Genomic DNA, 20,020 nt, shown 5'->3' on the forward strand with positions numbered 1-20,020 from the left:
CAGCCCTGTGAGCCTCCAATGCCCTAACCCTAACCAGGCCCAGGGATGTGTGCCCGGCATCCTCAGTGGCTTAAGTACGACCTCACAGTAAACTCAGGTTCGAGCAGGGACAACACATAAAATGTTGGTAGGCTTCCCTTGTGTTGCCATGGGCCTGCCCTAAGCCCAGCGTAGCCCTGAGGGGCTCCACAGGGAGGCTCTCCTAATGGATTTAGAGTAGAGGATGACTTAGACGGGGCGGCTAAGCAGAGGGGGGCAGTCAGAGAAAGGCAGAGCTGCGGAGCGAGACACTGGAGAGCAGGGATGCTGTATGTGTTGATAGAGGCGCAGAGGGCCCGGCTCATGAAGCTGCAGAAAGACGGTGAACTGAGAAGACGGGAGCTGGCTGGTCTAGAAGACAGAGGAACCGGGCTTGGAGACGCGGCTGAGCCATCTGCCCCAGACGCGGGCCAGCCCGAGTCTCCCCTCCTGCAGCCCCCGATACGGGACTCGGAATGGTTCACGCTGAGTCCACAGGAAAAGTATGTTTTCAATTCATATGAAAGGGAAGGTCCTTTTCTTAGTCAAGGAGCATTATTCTCTACCATAGAACGCTGCAGTTCTCCACTGCCTGTCACTCCTGCCTATTAGCAGGGTTTTTGTTTTGTTTTGTTTTTGGTGAGGCTAATACTAGTGGCCATCCCCAGAACAGTGGGGTCTTTGAGCAGATGTGTTGACATCTCTCAGGTTCTAATCTACCCCTGTGTTTTATCTTCCAGATTGGCCTGGGCTAAAGCATCTAAAGACCCTAGAATTGCGGCAGGTCAACAGTCCCCACTGGAAAAAGAGATCTTGGTAAATTAAGTTAGTTTCTTTCTTTCTTTCTTTCTTTCTTTCTTTCTTTCTTCTTTCTTTCTTTCTTTCTCAGTGCTAGGGGTGGGACCAGGGGCATTCTACCTCCGAGATACACCCCCAGCCCTATTTTTTATTCTTTATTTTGAAACAGGGTCTCACTGAGTTGCAAAGGGCCTCAGTAAATAGCGGAGGATTACAGGTGTGCACCACCACCCCTGGCTCATTTTTTTTTTTATTCTTTATTTTGAAACAGGGCTGCACAGTGTTGCTTGGGGGCCTCACTCAGTAGCTGAGGCTGGCATGAACCACGATCCTCCTGTCTTAGCTTCCCAAATACTGGGATTACAAGTGTGTGCCACCATGCCCGACTCAGAGAAGGAACCTTAGGGTTAAAAAATCCTTCTGCCCAGTTGGGTGTGGTGGTACATGCGTGTGACCTCAGTACTGTGGAGGCTGAGACAGGTGGATAGCAGGTTTGTGGACAGACTCACCAATTTAGTGTGACCCTCAGCAAGTTAGTGAGACCCTGCTTCAAACTAAAAAAATAAGAGCTGAGCGTGATGGCATACGCTTGTAATCCTGCTACTCCAGAGGCTTAGACAGGAGGGTTGCAGATTCCAAGTCAGCCTCAGCAACTTAGTGAGACCTTGTTTCCAAATAAGAAATAAAATTGGGCTAAAAATGTGGCTCAGAGGTAGAATGCTCCCGGGTTCAATCCTCAGTGCCACAGCAAATAAAATAAGTAAATAAATAAATAAATAAATAAATAAATAAATAAATAAATAAATTTTTTAAAAAGTGGGTTGGGGGTGAATTGTGGAGGTAGAATGCCTCTGGGTTCAACTAGGCATGGTGGCACACATTTGTAATCCTAGTACTTGAAAGGTTGAGACAGGAGAATCACAATTTCTCAGCCAGCCTCACTCACTCAGTGAGGCCTTCTGCAACATAGTGAGTTCCTGTTTCAAAATAAAAGAATAATGCTGGGCGTGGTGGCACACGCTTGATATCCCGCGCTTGGGAGGCTGAGACAGGAGGATCGCACGGGTTCGAAGCCAGCCTCAGCTACTTAGTGAGGCTCTCAGCTACTTAGTGAGACCCTGTTTCCAAATAAATATAAAAATAGGTCTGGGAGTATAGCCCAGAGGTAGAAGAGCCCCTGGGTTCCATCCCCAGTATCACAAAATATAAATAAATAAAATTATTATACTAAAGTAAATAAAATCATGTGGGGGGAGTTTTTTTTTTTTTTCCTTTTTTGGTGGTACTGGGGGTGGAACCCAGAGGCTTTCTCCCTCTGGGCTAAACTCCCAGACCTTTTTTATATTTTATTTGGAAACAGGGTCTCACTAAGTTGCTAAAAGCCTCACTAAGTAGCTGAGGCTGGCTTTGAACCCGTGCGATCCTCCTGTCTCAGCCTCCCAAGTGCAGGGATTACAAGTGTGCACCACCACGCCTGGCAGTTTTGTTTGTTTTGTACTGGGGATAGAACCCAGCAGCAGCATTCTACCTCCAAGCTACACTCTCAGCCCTGTTTTTTTATTTTTTATTTTGGTTTTCTTTTTTTTTTTTTTTGGTTGTACTGGGGATGAAACCCAGGGGCCTTTTACCTCTGGGCTACACTCTCAGACCTATTTTATATATTTTATTTGGAAACAGGGTCTCTTAAACCAGTGGAGGCTGGCTTCAAACCTTCGTGATCCTCCTGTCTCAGCCTCCCAAACTTAGGATTAAAAGCTTGTGCCACCACGCCCAGCTATTCTTGATTTTGAAACATGATCTCACTAAGTTGCAGAGGGCCTCACTAAGTAGCTGAGGATGGCTACCAACTTGCAATCCTCTTGTCTCAAGCCTCCCAAGTACTGGGATACACCACACCCTGGCTTAACATGTTTCTTGATGTTAAGAATGAGGGTAGGCTCCTGTTTAAATGTGTTCAAAGAAAGCTGAATGGTGGTGGCACATACTTGTAATTCCAGTTCTTAGGAGACTGAAACAGGAGGATTGCTGGTTTGCAGCTAGCCTCAACTACTTAGTGAAGCTCTCAGCAACCTAGGGAGAGTCTGTTTCCAAATAAAAAATAAACGCCAGGCATGGTGGTGCACTCTTATAATCCCAGCATTTGGGAGGCTGAGACAGGAGGATTGTGGTTCACAGCCTCAGCTACTCAATGAGGCCTGTTTCAAAATAAAGAATAAAAAATAGGGCTGTGGGTGTCCTTAGGAGGTAGAATGCTCCTGGGTTCCAGCCCCAGTGCTGGGAAAAAAAAAAAAAAAGTTGGGCATGGTGGCACACTCTTGTAATTCCAGTGGAGGAGGATTGTGGTTATCTGACAGCCTCGGGTACTTAGTGAGGCCCTTCGCAACTTAGTGAGACCCTGTTTCAAAATAAAGACTAAAAAACAGGGCAGGGGGTGTAGCTTGGTGGTCATATGCCTTGGGTTCCATCCCCAGACCCGCAAAAAAATAAAAAATAAAATGCTTCCGAGGGTGTAGCTCAGAGATAGAATGCCCCTGGGTTTAATCCCTAGTAACACACACACGCACACGCACGCACGCACACACACACGCACGCGCGCGCGCAGTGCACTCAAATGGAAAGGACGATCGCAGTGTAAAATTGGCCACCCCACTTTGACAGAGTCTCGGTGGCGTGCATACGACCGCTGCAAGATACTTGCTAACCAGGAAATGTCGAGAAGAGTATGAAGTGCTCTGCAGGGAGCAGTCGCTTTCTCTCGACTACTGGCTGGCCAAGGCAGAGTCTTATTATAATAAAAGAACGCTGGAAATGATGAAAGAGGAGGCGGCGAGCGACGAGATGAAGTCAGACACGGAGGAGAACGTGAGCCCCGGCACAGAGGAACAGAAGCGGCGCTGCTGGGTCCCCGAGCGGGAGAGGAAGCAGATAGCGGTGCACGTGCACCGGGCCGGCCAGGCCCGAGACCTCAGGCACAGGGCGTGCAGACAGCCGAGAGCCCTCGAGGAGACGACGTTACCCCACATCGAGCCCCAAAGGCCTGGCGTCCAGAAAGCCCAGAGAAGAAAGCAGGTGAGCGATCGCGAAGAGCTGCAGATCCGAGATCACCAGGAGCGCATGAGCCGCGGGCGAGAGCTGCTGGAGAAGAGGCTCAAGGAGCGGATCCTGCGGGCCAGCTGGAGCCAGCCTCCTGCCCGGGCGGGGCGCGCCACGTCGCAGGCCCAGGCCGCAGAGCTCCAGAGGGTCACCGCGTACCCCCTGTTCCAGCCCTGCAGCAGAAGTCCGATCCAGGTGAATGTTCTTATGGAAAAGCCGAAGGGCAGAGAAGAGATGTGTGCAGTTATACCACCGTGTCAGAGGAAATTCTTGGCTGTGCCACCCTTTCTGAGGAGTCAGATAGGAAAAATAAAAGGTTAGCACACTTCCAATGCTTTTGTGATGAAGTCATGTTTCTGATGTGTGGGGGATTGAATCAGGAGTGTTTTGCCTCTGATATTATTATTATTATTATTATTATTATTATTATTATTAATTTTGTGTGCGTGTGGTACTGGGGGTAGAACCCGAGGGCATTCTATCTCCAAGCTACACCCCCAGCCCAAGTTTTTATTCTTTATTTTGAAACAGGGCCTTACTGAATTGCAAAGGGTCTCACTAAGTAGAAGCTGAGGCTGTCATTGACCCTCAGTCCTCCAGTCTCTGCCTCCCGAATGCTGGGATTACAAGCGTGCATCACCATGCCCGGCTCCAGGCTTATTTTATTTTTATTTTGAAACAGGGGCTCCCTAGGTGGATGACGGTTCCACTAGGTGCTGAGGCTGTCCTCGAACCTGCCACCTTCCTCTTTAAACTCTGCCTCCCCAGTGCTGGAGGACAGGCCACCATGGCCAGCTTGAAATGATGCTTCTTGGACCTTTTCAGATTCCGTGGTAGTTGTCCCTGCTGAGGATTCAGAGTGTCCCCTTTGTTATATACAGAAGTGTAAGATCGCTGTGAACATGACACTCTGCTTAGCTATTTTAGTCCATTTGTGTTTGTAAATCATCTTATCCCTTTTGATGTTTTTTTTTTTAAGGTGGTACTGGGCGTGGAACCCAGGGCTTTTCTACCTCCAGGTTATTCTCCCAGACCTATTTCATATCTTATTTGGAAACAGGGTCTCACTAAGTGGCTGAGAGCCTCACTAAGTAACTGAGGCTGGCTTCGAACTTGTGTGATCCTCCTGTCTCAGCCTCCCAAGCGTGGGGATTACAAGTGTGCACCACCACGCCCGCCCGGCCTTCCTTTTGATGTTCAATGTCCTTTGTTGTTGTTGTTGTTGTTGTTGTTGTTTTTGGTGGTACTGGGGGTGGAACCCAGAGGCTTTCTACCTCCGGGCTATCCTCCCAGACCTTTTTTTATATTTTATTTGGAAACAGGGTCTCACTAAGTTGCTGAGAGCCTCACTAAGTAGCTGAGGCTGGCTTCGAACCCGTGCGATCCTCCTGTCTCAGCCTCCCAAGCGCAGGGATTACAAGTGTGCATACCACACCTAGCAATGTCCTTATTTGTAAAGTGAGAATACTATCCCATGGAATCTATGGGAGGTTGTTATGTTTGGGGAGCATTCGTCTGTCTCTGCTTGTTGGTTCCTTCTTTTGGGAAGACCTGGGTTGGGCGATGGTGGCACATGAGGAGTTTTTCCCATCTGCCTCTCCTTCTCTCCTCCTCCTTCCTTTCAAAGTTGTCCTGATGCTAAAACCAGATTTCAGTATAGTCTTCACTTAGGTGGACACTTCTGTACCTTTATCAGAGAACTGCTAACCAGGCCCGAAAAATCTAGTTGCATTATTTAGTCTGTTTCTGAAACTTAATTTTAAGAATCTCCTATGTGCCAAGTATCATGTTAGCTATTAAAGAGAATTCCGAGCTGGGCATGATGTTACATGCCCGTAATCCCTGGGAGGCTGAGACAGGAGGATCACAGGTTTGAGACAGGAGGGTCACAGCAACTTAGCGAGACCCGCAGCAACCTGTTTCAGTGAGACCCTGTTTCGAACCAGAAAATAAAGAGCTGGCGGTAGCTGAAAGGAGAATTACAGGCTCCTGGCAAGCCTCAGCAACTTAGTGAGGCGCTGTTTCCAAATAAAAAATAAAATCGGGACCAGGGGTGTAGCTCAGAGGTGGAATTCCCCTGAGTTCAGTTCCTAGTGCCAAAAAAAGGGAGGGGGTGAGAGGTGTCCTTGGAGGTAGAATCCCCCTGGGTTCAATCCCAGCACCCCTCCACAGCGCCAGCAAGTGCTGTCGATCGATCGTTGTATGTTCACCTTGTATCCTGTAACTTTACTGAATTCATTTATCGGTTCAAACAGCTTTTGGTGAAATCTTTAGGTGTATATATACACTTCATCTGTGAATTTCCTGCTAAGAAATCTGCATGTAGTCCAATGGAGTTTCTCTTATATGTGACTTGTTATCTGTTCTTGCTGCTTTTAGAAATTTGACTTTGGAGCCGGGCGTGGTGGCGCACGCTTTAATCCCCGCGCTTGGGAGGCTGAGACAGGATTGAAGCACAGGTTTGAAGCCAGCCTCAGCTACTTAGTGAGGCTCTCAGCAACTTAGTGAGACCCCGTTTCCAAATAAAATATAAAAATAGGTCTGGGAGTATAGCCCGGAGGTAGAAAGCCTCTGGGTTCCACCCCTAGTACTACCAAAAAAAAAAATTTTTTTTGACATTGGGAGCCGGGTGTGGTGGCACACACTTGTAATCTCAGTACTTGGGAGGCTGACATGAGGATCACACAGGTTCGAAGCCAGCCTCAGCTACTTAGTGAGGCTCTCAGCAACTTAGTGAGACCCTGTTTCCAAATAAAATATAAAATGGGTCTGGGAGTATAGCCCAGAGATAGAAAGCCCCTGGGTTCCACCTCCAGTACCACCAAAAAAAAAAAGAAAGAAATCTGACCTTGAAGGCTTGATTATAATATGCCTTGAAGAGAATCGTGTGTGTGTGTGTGTGTGTGTGTGTGTGTGTGTTGAACCATCAGCCCTTTTTGTTTTTGTTTTTTTATTTATGGTAATGGGGTGGGGGCTGTGTGGAACCCAGGGGCTTTCTTCCTCCAGTCTATACCCCCAGCCTTATTTTATAAAACTAAATTTTAAATTTATAAAATTATCATTATAATGTATTTGGAAATGGTTTCACTAAATTGCTAAAAGCCTCACTAGCTGAGGCTGGCTTCGAACTTGTGCCATCCTCCTGTCTCAGCCTCCCAAGCACTGGGATTACAAGCCTGGGCCACCACGCCTGGCTTCTAATTTTTTTTTTTTTTTTTTTTTTTTTTTGCAGGTCTGGGGATGGAACCCAGGGGCATTCGACCTCCGAGCTACATCCCCTACCCTATTTCTTATTCTTTACTTTGAAACCGGGTCTCACTGAGTGGCGGAGGGCCTAAGTAGCCGAGGCTGGCCGCGAACCACGATCCTCCATCTCAGCCTCCCGCATGAGGAAGCCGTCGTGCCCGGCCCAGCTCTGTTTCGTTCTCTATTTTGAAGCAGGGTCTCACTGAGCTGCAGTGCTCATTCCACAGGAATGCTGCATCACGTCAGCACGTATTCGATGTCTTAAGACAATGTCGCCGGGCGTGGGGGCGCACGCTTGGAATCCCAGGACTTTGGAAGCTCAGGCAGAAGGATTGTGCAGGTTCGAAGCCAGCCTCAGCCACGTAGCGAGACCCTGTTTCCAAAATATAAAATAGGAAAATAGGTCTGAGAGTGTAGCCCGGAGGTAAAAGACCCCAGGATTCCATTCCCAGTACCACAAAAAAAAAAAAAAAGCTGGGCGTGGTGGCGCACACTTGTAATCCCAGCATTCGGGGGGCTAAAACTGGAGGATCACGGTTCCCGGACAGCCTCTGCAACTTAGTGAGACCCTGTTTCAAAATAAAGAATAAAAACTAGGGCAGGGGTCGCTGGGCGTGGTGGCGCACGCTTGTAATCCCCACGCTTGGGAGGCTGAGACAGGAGGATCGCACGGGTTCGAAGCCAGCCTCAGCTACTTAGTGAGGCTCTCAGCAACTTAGTGAGACCCTGTTTCCAAATAAAATATAAAAAAGGTCTGGGAGTATAGCCCGGAGGTAGAAAGCCTCTGGGTTCCACCCCCAGTACCACCAAAAAAACCCACAAATAGGCCAGGGGTGTAGCTCGGAGGTCAGATGTCTCTGGTTCCATCCCCAGACCCGCAACAAAACAAAACAAAACAACAAAACAAAAATAACCAACAACACACCTCACTAAGGTGACTGCACACTAAATTGCTAAGGCTGGTCTCAAACCTGTGATTCTCGTGTCTCAGCCTTACGCATACTGGAATTACAGGAATGCACAATTACACCTGGCTAGTGGTGTGTGTGTATGTGTGTGTGTGTGTGTGTGTGTGTGTGTGTGTGTGTGTGTACTCACTACCACACATGGCTTGGGTGACAGTTTTATAATTGATCAGAATACTACACTTGAAGCCAAGCATGGCGGCACATGCCTTTAATCCCAGTACTTTAGGAGGCTGAGACAGGAAGATTGCAGATTCAAAACCAGCCTCACCAATTTAGACCTTGTTTCAAACACAAAACTAAAAAATAGGGCTGGGCGCAGTGACGCACACTTGTAATCCCAGCATTTGGGGGGCTGAGACAGGAGGGAGAGAGCTGTTGAAATTTTGGGGGGTTTTAGCCTCTCTATGCCCGAGAATTTATTTATTGTCTTTATTTAATTTTTTATGATATTGAACCCGGAGGCATCTTACTTTTGAGGTACACACCCCAGCCCAATTTTATTTATTTGGAAACAAGGTTTCACTAAGTTGCTGAGTCTCACTCTTGCTGAGATCGTCCTCAGACCTGTGACCCTCCTATCTCAGCCTCCCAAGTACTGGGATTACAGGTGTGCCTGAGCATTGATTGACCCCCTGGGAGGGTATCCTAGGACAGCAAATGTAAGCCCTTCCCTTATAAACCTGTCTCGATGCACCAGAGGACTTGAGCTGGGAAATCACCGTGTGGAAGGGGCAGTTACCTTCCCTGAGCCGGCAGATTGACCCAAGGCATAGGAACCCACCACAGTTTAACTTGCTGGTGGCAGGTCATCGCCGTGAGGCGGTGCCACATCAGTTATGGGTAGACATGCCTCTTTGACAATGTCATGAGGTAAACCACAGAGACACACCAGACTTCAAAGTACCGAAGAAGTTGCTTCATTGACTGGCCAGCCGGGGCAAGCAGTACCCTGTGTATTGTCGCTCAGAGCGTCAGTTTCAGCCACCTTTTATACTTCTTGGTTACAGAGTTGGAGGGTACAGAAATGTCAGGCTTTCATGATTATAAAAATTATTACATCATTTGACAAACACCAGGTGTTTGTTCAGAACAAACAACATATTTTACTCAGAAGATACCTTGTGGCCAAGACAACTTCTTCATACTATGTGCGGCAAACACAGGCAACTCCATGGAGAGCTTCCTGGCTCCAACACACTTGAGTACTCGGTTTCCCCCCTCACAAAACGTGGATCAGCTGTAGCCCCACACAGTCACCATGCCCCCCACACACCTGTCAAGAACGAGGTCTAAAATGGCAAGCAACAGGATAAAAAGCTACCAAGAGTTAATTCCTTAAAAGTAGTTACTTAGTTGGTTTCCAAAAGGTTTGCTTTACTATATTTCAAATTAATAATATGTATTTCTGCATGTCAACTAACTGTGAAATTCCGCTTGTGTAATTTATTTGCACTTGCTTGCAAAATTAATCCTCCAAACCACCTGCAAGTGGTACCAGCCTATAAAAATGTACAGTTTTTAAAACTGAGGCACCACTCTCTACTCAGTGGGCTAGGTGGAATTGCAGTCACTGTGGCTCATAAATTCTTATGTCTTAACCAGTGATTTTGAGTTCCTGTCTCGCATTGGTGATAGAGGGCACAGAAGTGGCTCAAGTCTATATGTAAAAGAGATATACTGGAAATCCCTCCCCCCAACAACCTAGATTAAAAACATAAGATAACTGCATCAGGTTCCTGGACCAGAAAAACAAGTCATGAGTTAATGGTTTTATAGTTTTAGAGAAAACAAGGCATGGGTTAATGGGTTTATGGAAAACAACCTTATCTGGATTTATATCTTACTATGCTGGAGCAAACTTTTTTTCTAAATTTTGTGCAAAGCCCCACCGGTATGAATGAGCCTTTGTAAACAGCCCTGGTCTGCTATTTCGGGCTATAAAACTTGCTCCCGCTGGCATTTTGGGCTTCGTTTGGAAGGTTCAGACCTCAAGTGTAGCCCTGCTATACCAGAGTTCTTCCCCGTGGAATAAAATATTTGACTTTACTATTCTGAGTCGGTTCTTTTGCACGCTATCTGGATCTCACATCATTTGGGGGCTCGTCCGGGATATCGTCACCATGAGACCCCGACATGGGGACCTCAGAGACGGACACTGGTCTTGGCCATTTGTACATTTTCAGTCTGAGAGTCTGACTCTTTTGTATATCTCCACAGAACGGATGGGTAGAACTAACCTCCAAAGGTAAGAGTCTGGTTGTGTGCACATCTGGTGACTCATGAGAAGTGTTCATCTTAGAGTCAGAGAATTCGAGAGGACGCCCTTGATCCTCTCTGGCCCCCACTGGAATGTCCGAGGGAGAATCTGAATCTGGTTCTGTCAGGCATCCGCACGACATCTGCACATCTGTTACCTTGCCTGTTACTTTCATTTTGTGTTGTTTATTCTTTGTCTGTCTCCATCTTCTTGTTTGTCTCTGAAATGGGTCAGTCATTTTCTTCGAGTCCTCTCCCCTGGACTTAATCCTCTCTCATTTTAAGGATTTCCTTAGGAAAGCTTCGGAATCTGGAGACTGGGTATATCCAGGAATACTGCAGACTCTTTGTTCTCTTGAGTAGCCTTCGTTTGGGGTGGGATGGCCATCGGAGGGTTCCTTTGACCTTAACTCTCTCCTGTCTGTCCAACAGGTCATTTGTTCTTCTCCAGGAAATGACCCTCACAGTTAGGGCCACCCTCAAGGGCCTTCCCCTGAAAAAGCCTAAACCACCCCAGTTGGTCCTAACTCAGCCTGAGGAAGATTCAGCTCTGGTCACTCCATGGGTTCGCAGACCTATCCTGACCTATCGGAGGTAGTTCCCCAAGTGCTGGTGTCTCCCTCCAACCCTTTTTTGATCCCCCCTCATACTCGGAGTGGGGTCAGTTATCAGATGCCTGACCCTTCTCCCCCACCAGTTCCAGAAAGGAGGGCATCCACGAGGCTGCCCCACGGTCAGAGAAGGCTTTAACTCTTCCTCTCTGCCAGGTCCCCTCGGCAGGGCCCATCCAGGGTAGGGAAGCTCCTCCTGTCTTCATGGTTTATGCCCCTTTTTCTTTCAGTGACCTCTACAATTGGAAAATCCAGAATTCACCTTTCTCTGAGAAGCCCTAGGTGCTCATTTCTCTCCTAAAGACCACAGTTTATACCCACCAGCCGACTTGGGATTATTGTCAGCAACTCCTGCAGACCCTCTTCACATCAAAAGAAAGGGAACATATCCTGTAAGAGGCTTGCAAGCTGGTCCTTGGACCTAATGGGAGGCTCACCGACCAGCTCACTTCTGGAGTACATTTCCCCAATGGTGAGACCAGATTGGGATCCCACCAGTCAAGGTAGGGAGTGTCTATACCTCTTTCTCCGAACTCTGCTGGGTGTCTCCAGGGTGCTGCCAGGCATCCCACAAATTTACCTAAGGTGAGTGAGGTATTCCAGGGACCCACAGAGTCCCCATCAGCTTTTCTAGAGAGGTTGCAGGATGCCTATATAACTTAAATGCCCATAGAAAGGAGGCCCCAGAAAACAGATGAGCCATAAACAATGCGTTTATGACCCAGTCTGCCAATTTAGGGCAGTCACTTCTGGGTTTCGCACCATAGCACTAAACTCACCACGGTAGAATACTTTTGCTGGCGTAGAAAGCTGCAATGTAAAGGCTCTAAGTCTGACCACAGCTGGTCGGTGCAATCTCCATTTCTCTTCTCAGGAAGGTTGGCTGGGCACACCCTATCTCCTTTCTTTCCCCACCCTATTCATCTCTAACCTAACTACTGTAAAGTGACTCAGAGAATAAGGCATGGAGGCCAAGTAAAAGCAAGAGGCGCTTTCTTTATTCTGTACTCCCGGGCAGGGTTTACTGGTTCAAAGTTGGGGCCAGTGAGGTGCACACCCAGAGTCAATGGGTTAAGGGTTTTTATGGGACTGATTTTTGAGGGTGGAGGAGAGCAGGGAGTTGGGGACTTTCTGGGCAGTTGGGCTGTTGTTGTTTGTTAAGCAGTGGTCCATATTGAAGTTTTTTTTTAGAATGGGGTGACACATGTGTGGGTGACTGGGTGACACATGTGTTTGTGGTTGCTCGCTGCAGCCAGGGCAGTTAGGTCATTGTTTAACTGTGGTTGCATGCATCACCTAATAACTACCCAAGATAATAATTCACCCTCAAGAGCCAGTGGCCCAAGATCATTCACAGAACAGGGATGAGATAGTCTATCATCTGTAGCTTTGCTCTGTGTGTGTGTGTGTGTGTGTGTGTGTGTGTGTGTGTGTGTGGTACTGGGGATGGAAACCAGAGACCTTATACCTCTGGACTATACCCCCAGACCTATTTTATATTTTATTTGGAAACAGGATCTCAGTAAATTGCTGAGAGCCTCACCAAGCTGAGGCTGGCTTCAAACCTGTGATCCTCCTGTCTCTGCCTCCCAAGCGCGGGGATTACAAGCGTGAGCCACCATGCCCGGCTCTTAGCTTTGCTTTTTTAAGCCCAGCAGGGATGTCAACATGTCAGGACCTCTTGCTCTCTGTCTGTTGGGACAGAACAAGCTGTGGGAAGGCCTATTAATCCAGGGGTCCCATAGTGGTCACTCCCTACTATAAAAAGGGGTCAGGAGTCCAGCTGGAGTCTCCTTGAAGTTTGATAGCCTGGAGACAGGAGGAAACAAAATTCATTAACAGGTAATAGATAGCCAGGTGGGTGGCACACTCTTTGTGTGTGTGTGTGTGTGTGTGTGTGTGTGTGTGTGTGTGTGGTACTGGGTGTGGAACCCAGAGGCTTTCTACCTCCAGGCTATACTCCCAGACCTATTTTATACTTTATTTGGAAACAGGGTCTCACTAAGTTGCTGAGCGCCTCACTAAATAGCTAAGGCTGGCTTCAAACCTGTGCAATCCTCTTGTCTCAGCCTCCTAAGCGCAGGGATTATAAATTTACGCCACCACACCCGGCAGCACACTCTTGTAATCCCAGCGTTTGGGAGGCTGGGACTAGAGGATTGCAGTTAGAGGCCAGCCTCAGTTATTTAGGCCCTTTGTGACTCAGTAAGACCCTATTTCAAAATAAAGAATAAAAAATAGGGATGGGGGTGTAGCTCAGAGGTAGAATGCTCCTGGGTAGCCGGGCGGGCGTGGTGGCGCAGGCTTGTAATTCCAGCGCTTGGGAGGCTGAGACAGGAGGATCGCATGGGTTCGAAGCCAGCCTCAGCTACTTAGTGAGACCCTGTTTCCAAATAAAAATATAAAATAGGTCTGGGAGTATACCCCAGAGGTAGAAAGCCTCTGGGTTCCACCCCTGTACCACCAAAAAAAAAAAAAAAAAAAGACTGGGAATTTAAGAGAAATTCCAGTGCGAGGTGGGTCCAATGGTTATCTACTGGTAGGAGGGGAAGCTGGTGGGCCAGGCGGTTCTCTTTAGTGTTTAGGCTTCTTAGGATGCAAATTGACCCTAAGTGATCTCTAGCGTTGAACTACTCCCCAACCCCTTTTGTTTTTTTATTTTGGGTCCCAAGCCCCGGCATCACGCTTGTAATCCCAATACATGGGAGGCGGAGACTGGAGATTAGCAGGTTTGAGGCCAGCCCCAGCAATTTAGCAAGACCCTGTTTCACAGTTAAAAAAAAAAAAAATAGGGCTAGAGGTGTAGCTCAGAGGTAGAAGGCCCTGAGCACCACAAGAAGGAGAACAGACAGACAGACAGACAGACGCTCTCCAAATGGTCCAGGCTGGCTTCAAACTTTGATCCTTCAGCCTCAGCCTTCAGAATAGCGGGGATTGTAGGTTTGCACCACCACCTAGCTGGATGCAAATCCTTGACCTTGGCGGGCCCGCAGCCCCGCTCTGTTGCCGGGGAAGTGGGAGGGGCGGAAGCAGGCGGGGCCGGGCGGAGTCGCCGGCGCTGGAGACTTCTGTGGAGGAGCGGTCGCACTGCTGGGCCCTCAATCGCGACCCCGGTGCACGGAGGCCAGGTCCCCTGCCAGCCCGTGAGTAAGGCCGCGTGGCGGAGGCTGCAGGGGGAGGCTGCTCGCCCCCACTCCTCGCCGCTCACCTCGGCAGGCGAGGCCAGGCTGCGCCCCGCATCTCTTGGGAGCTCGAGGTACCCGCGATCCCACCCAGAGGCCCGAGCCAGCCGCGGGGTGGCCGCTGTGGCCGGCGCGGGCCAGCCGGGGGCTGGGCACAAAGCGCCGGAGCAGGGTTCTGCGCCCCAAGGATCTCCAGGGGCGTCCCACAAAGCCTCGAGGCTGTGCTGGGAACTTTGGGCCTTCTCGGCATTGCTGCGAGAAAGCCACTGACGGATTTGGGTTTGTGGAGCGATGGCTGAGATTCACAGAGCTGGAAAATGGCGCCCTTGTGCCTCTGCGGGCCTACAGCGTGCACGGGTGGGGACTGGCTGGGGCCGGGCGGCGGCCACAGTCAGATGTCAGCTGGGGCCGGGCGTGGTGGCGCTGGATCAAAGTTTGAAGCCAGACATGGGGGGCTGAGACAAAGGATTCTCAGCCTTGAGACCAGTCTCAGCAAAGTAGCGAGAAGAGAGGAGACGCAACCTAGCAAGACACTGTTTCAAAGCAAAAAATAAGAAGGGCGGTGGGTGTAGCTCAGAGGCGGGATGTCCCCAGGCTCAGTCTCTAGTAGCACACACAGGTTGGGTTTTAGGCAGGCTCCTTCCGTCCCCCAGCCCTGTGAGCTCGGGCCCTGTGGACAAAGAACAGCCTCGAGGGAGAGTAGACCCTGCCCCAAGCACCTCTCCCTGGCGCTCAGCAGGTGCCGTCTGGAGGGCGGGTTCCTGGTGCTGAACCACTGCCCAACTGGAAGGCTTGGGGGACAGTATTGTCCAGGCTGTTTGAAGTGTGTTCGACTGGAGAGTGAGAGAATGACCCCAGGTCTGCACACTTAATACAACTAAGGCAGCACAAGCCTGTAATCCCAGCTCTTGGGAGGCTGAGGCTGGAGAATCACAGGTTAGCGGCCAGCCTTCAGCAACTGAGCGAGACCCGGCTTCAAAGTAAAGAAAAGAAAAAGGGCTGGGGGTGTAGCTCGGAGGTAGAATGACCCTGGGTTCCGTCCCAGTACATCCTGCCCCTCCCCCCCATAGTCTTGACTAGTCTTGAAATAAAGGAAAAGTGAGGGAGAAGAGAGAGAGGGAAGAGAGAGAAAAGAAAATCAACTTCAGGTCTTAGGGGTGCAGCTGTCATAGCAGCTTTTTGGGGGGATGTTCGGAATAATGTGCATTGGCACAAGGATGATTGAAAGACCCCCGAGTGGTCTTTCCCTTAGGAATAGAGACCCCGAAACCCAGAGATCAGTCCGAGACCACAGGATGCAATAGCATGAGGATTTTATTGAAGGACACAGGTACCTGTGGGTGGCAGAGTCTGCACAGAGACTTGCGCGCCCCTGGTCTTTTTCAGGGGTTTTTTATAGGGGCAGCAGAAGCGGGGTTACAGAAGCAGAAAAGCATTGTTAGCCTAGATACAGAGTTGTTATTGGTCCGGGTAACTAGGGAACAAGACGACCTCCATCATGAGGTTGTTTTTAGGACATACGGTAACGGTCTGTTCTGCCAGGAGACTGCAAGCGAGCAGTTACGCTCCCATTCTTCCTGTTTGGCAGGCTTACTGACTTTTGAAACCCTCCACAGCAGCAACTCTATCTTCCGGGTTCAGATTTAGGTTAATCATGGCTTCGCTTTAGCTAAGCTGAGCTAGGGTCTTTCATGATGATTTTTTATTTTTCAGAACTGGGAATGGAACCCAGGGCCATTCTGCCTCCGAGCTACACCCCAGCTCTATTTTGTATTCTTTATTTTGAAGCAGGGTCTCACTGAGTTGCACAGGGCTTAAGTAGCTGAGGCTGTCCGCGAGCTGCGATCCCTGTCTCAGCCTCCCGAATGCTGGGGTTACAAGCCTGCGCCACCACGCCCGGCCTGATGTTTTTACTCTGAGCGATGCCTTTCCCCTTGCAGTGAACATGTTGTGAGGGTCCAGGCTGATGCCTGCTTAGATAGATATGACTGCCTCAGCCCGGGAAACTCCACCAGAGGACTGTGTCCGTGCAGAACACACCGTATCAGACAAACATGCTCTCTGATCGGACTAAGCCACACAAGGACAAACTGTGTAAGCCACAGCAACGAGCTGTCACGTGAGACTGAGCTCCACTGTGCGCTGTGAGGCTGAACGTCGGCGCATCCGGGGAATAGCTATTCCCCAAGACTGATAGAGGGCACAGAAATGGCTCATGTCCTTATGTAAAAAGAAATGTGCTGAGAGAAAAACACGTCATGAGTTAATGATTTTATGGTTTTGAGAAAGACAAGTCACGGGTCCATGGGTTTTAACAATGTTATCTGGATTTATATCTTGTTATGCTGGAGCAAACTGGTTTTTTTTGGTAAGTTTTGTGCAAAGCCGCACCAGCACCATTGAACCTTTGTAAACATTCCAGAGGGTCTGCCATTTTGGGGCTATAACCCCCCCCCCCCCCCCCCCCGTCCCGGTGTGGTGGCGCACACTTGTAATCCTCGCGCTTGGGAGGTGGAGACAGGACGATTGGACAGGTTCGGAGCCAGCCTCGCTGGCTTAAGAGACCCTGTTTCCAAATAAAAATATAAAATAGGTCTGGGAGTGTAGCCCGGAGGTAGAAGGGCTTCCAGGAACCCCAGTACCACCAAATAAATAAATAAATAAATAAATAAATAAATAAATAAATACCTCCTGGTGCTTCCTTTGGAAGGTTCAGACCCGAGCGTAGTAGCCCTGGTACACCAGAGTTCCTCCCCAAGGAATAAAATCTTTGACTTTACATCTTCTGAGTCAGTGGTCTCTTTTGTGTGAGATCTGGACTCCACAACAAGGTGACTGTCAGAGGCTCATAGACTTCTCCCATCAGTGAGGGATGGAAGTCTGTGCCTCTGTGGTATAGATCCTGCTGTCCCAATCAGTGAACGACCTCCCCACTAGGACCTGTTCTTCAGCGATGGGTGAGAGTCCCCCAGCTGAGGCCCAGTAGTTAGGATTAGGATTCGGATTCGTACTTCCTAATAATTAAGCAGAATACCTTGACTTCGGGCTTGTCGAGTTTCTGTTGTGAATCCACCACCCAGGGGGAGAACTCAGATACTTTTCCCTCAAGTATCTTTTTCCTTTGCTAGTATTTGCAATTCTATTCTCCTTCCAAAAAAGTGAAAGAGAAAAGGTCATTACCTGATGTAGTGGTGCATGTCTGTAATCCTAGTACTTGGGAGGCTGAGACAGAAGGATTGCAGGTTTGTGGCCAGTCTCAGCAACTTAGTGAGACCCCAGAGTGAACGAAGACTTGGGTAGGGGGTAGCTTAGAAGTAGAATGCCTTTGGGTTCAATTCCCAGTATCAAATAAGTTGCGGTTGTGGGGTGTGGTGGCGCACGCTTGTCATCCCAGCATTCAGGAGGCTGAGACAGGAGGGTCCAGGTTTGTGGCCAGCCTCAGATACTTAGTGAGGCCCTTTGCAACTCAGTGAGACCCTATTTTAAAATAAAGAATAAAAAATAGGGCTAGGGGTGTAGCTCAGAGGTAGAATGCCCCAAGTTCTACCCTCCCCCCCCCAAAAAAAATCAAATAAGTTAGCAGGTCTTTATGTCTTTCTTTTTTTTTTTTTTTTTTTTTTTGACACTGGGGATTAAATCCAGGGGCATTTTCCTCTGAGCTACACTCCCAGCCCTGTATAATTTTTTTTATTTTATAATTTTTATTATATAGGAGATTGAACCCAGGGGCAGTCTACTTCCAAGCTACACCCCCAGCCCTGTTTTTGTGTTATCCTTTATTTTGAAACAGGGTCTCACTGAGTTGCAAAGGGCCTCACTAAGTAGGGGAGGCTATCCATGAACCACAATCCATGGTCTCAGCTGGGATTACCAGCATGTACCACCATGCCTGGCTTGCTAATTATTTTTTATTTTGTTTTACTTGTTTATTTCTGTGAGTAGGGTACTGGAGATTGAACCCAGAAGGATTCTACCTCCATCCTATATCCCCAGTCCTATTTAATTTCTATTTTGAAACAGAGTCTCTGAGTGCTAGGATTGCGGGCGTTGCCACCCAGTGACCGGCTTTTGCTTTACTTCCTGTAAGTCATAGTTTCGGGCTTCGTGCCTGTCTTTTTATTTTTGATATTTCTTTCTTCCCTCCGTGGTCCTCTTTCTCTTAGGTTCTCTGAACCTTGACTCTGGAGGTGAGTCTGCGCGCAGACTCCCCGAGCCCACCCTCGTCTTCCAGATGCCCATCACCAGGGAGGACGTGGCCGTGAACTTCACCCAGGAGGAGTGGGAATGTCTGGATGCTGCTCAGAGAGCCTTCTACCAGGGGGTGATGTCGGAGACCTTCGAGAACCTGGCATCTGTGGGTAAGAGGCGGGGTCCCTCTGCCAAGCCTGCCTAGGCCGTAGAACAACAGGTTTCCCTGGGCAAAGTAGATGGCTCAGTTTCACTGACATATATATATATATATATATATATATATATATATATATATATATTATGTGTGTGTGTGTGTGTGTGTGTGTGTGTGTGTGTATTAAAGGTTGAACTCAAGACCTTTTTTATTGTTTTTTCATTTATTTTTGTGGTACTGGAGATTGAACCCAGGGGCATCCTACCTACACCCCAGCCTATTTGAAACAAGGTCTGAAGGTTGATGAGAGCCTTACTATTTGCTGAGGCTGTTCTATCTTCCTTTTTTTTTTTTTTTTTTTTTGGTGCTGGGGATGGAACCAGGGGGCATTCTATCTCCGAGCTACACCCCTAGCCCTATTTTTTATTCTTTATTTTGAAACAGGGTCTCACTGAGTTGCAGAGGGCCTCACTAAGTAGCTGAGGCTGTCCATGAACCATGATCCTCCTCCCAAGTACTGGGATTACAAGTGTGCGCCACCACGCCTGTCTACCTACAGTCTCAGCCTCCCAAGTACTGGTGGGCGTCGCCCCATCTGGCTATTACTGACCTTTTGACCTTTAATTCTATACTTTCCAGATGTGGAAGGCCTGCATCCCTAACTCCAGGAGAGCTGCCTAAAGGCAGAGATGGAGAACACTTCTAACTCCTTCTCCAGGTTTTCCAGATATGCAAATTTGCCTATTGTCCAACCAGTCTCCACTAAGTAACCTGTGTGCTCAGAACTTTCCTAGAAGCTGGTGTTTGTTTCCATTTATTTACTTATTTATTTATTTTTGGCACTGGTGATTGAACCCTGGAGCACCCTATCTTTGAGCTACACCCCCAGTCGTTTTTTAAAAAAAGTTCTTATTATTTATTTATTTATTTTGTGATACTGGGAATGGAACCCAGGGGCATTCTACCTCGGAGCTATATCCCCAGCCCTATTTTTTATTCTTCAATTTAAACAGGGTCTTACTAAGTTACGGAGGGCCTTGCTAAGTAGCTGAGGCTTGTTTCCGCCTCCTGGATGCTGGGATTACAAGCCTGCGCCACCATGCCTGGCTTTTATTTTTTTTATTTTTATTTTTTTAAATTTTGAAATAGGGTCTGATTATGTTGCTGAGACTGTCCTCAAACCTGAGATCCTTGTGTCTCAGCCTCCCAAGTACTAGGATTACAGACATGGCCTCCAAGCTCCCGTCTTTGGTCTTTGGAATGTCTTCTCTTGGCCTCCTAAGTGTTCTAGATTAGGTCCTTAAAGAAAGCAAACAGGAGCCTGTGGTCCCCATCAGGTGTGAACGGGCCCAGCCCGGGATGAACTTGACTTTTTCTCATTCCTGCTCACTAGCGAGTGTACTGCCTCCACTAAATCCGCCCAAGACTGAGCAAGAAGAGAGACAGCTGAGGGCAGGAGTGCGTTCCCCAGACAGTGAAGGCCTCCCCTCAGGTAAGCATGGG

At 48.5% G+C, this 20,020-nt stretch overlaps 1 protein-coding gene across 1 annotated transcript; it reads left to right on the plus strand.

The window, feature by feature from the left end:
• Positions 1–303: 303 nt before the first annotated feature.
• On the plus strand, positions 304–16,126 carry LOC308273256 (uncharacterized protein; the record flags this gene model as incomplete). Its single annotated transcript, XM_080710338.1, has 6 exons — positions 304–521; positions 759–834; positions 3,475–4,145; positions 11,077–11,171; positions 13,984–14,133; positions 16,113–16,126. 6 exons carry the CDS (start codon positions 304–306, stop codon positions 16,124–16,126), a joined length of 1,224 nt encoding a protein of 407 aa, XP_080566464.1.
• Positions 16,127–20,020: the final 3,894 nt, after the last annotated feature.

The sequence above is a fragment of the Muscardinus avellanarius genome (assembly GCF_963383645.1).
Source record: "Muscardinus avellanarius genome assembly, chromosome: 14".
Lineage (NCBI taxonomy): Eukaryota > Metazoa > Chordata > Mammalia > Rodentia > Gliridae > Muscardinus > Muscardinus avellanarius.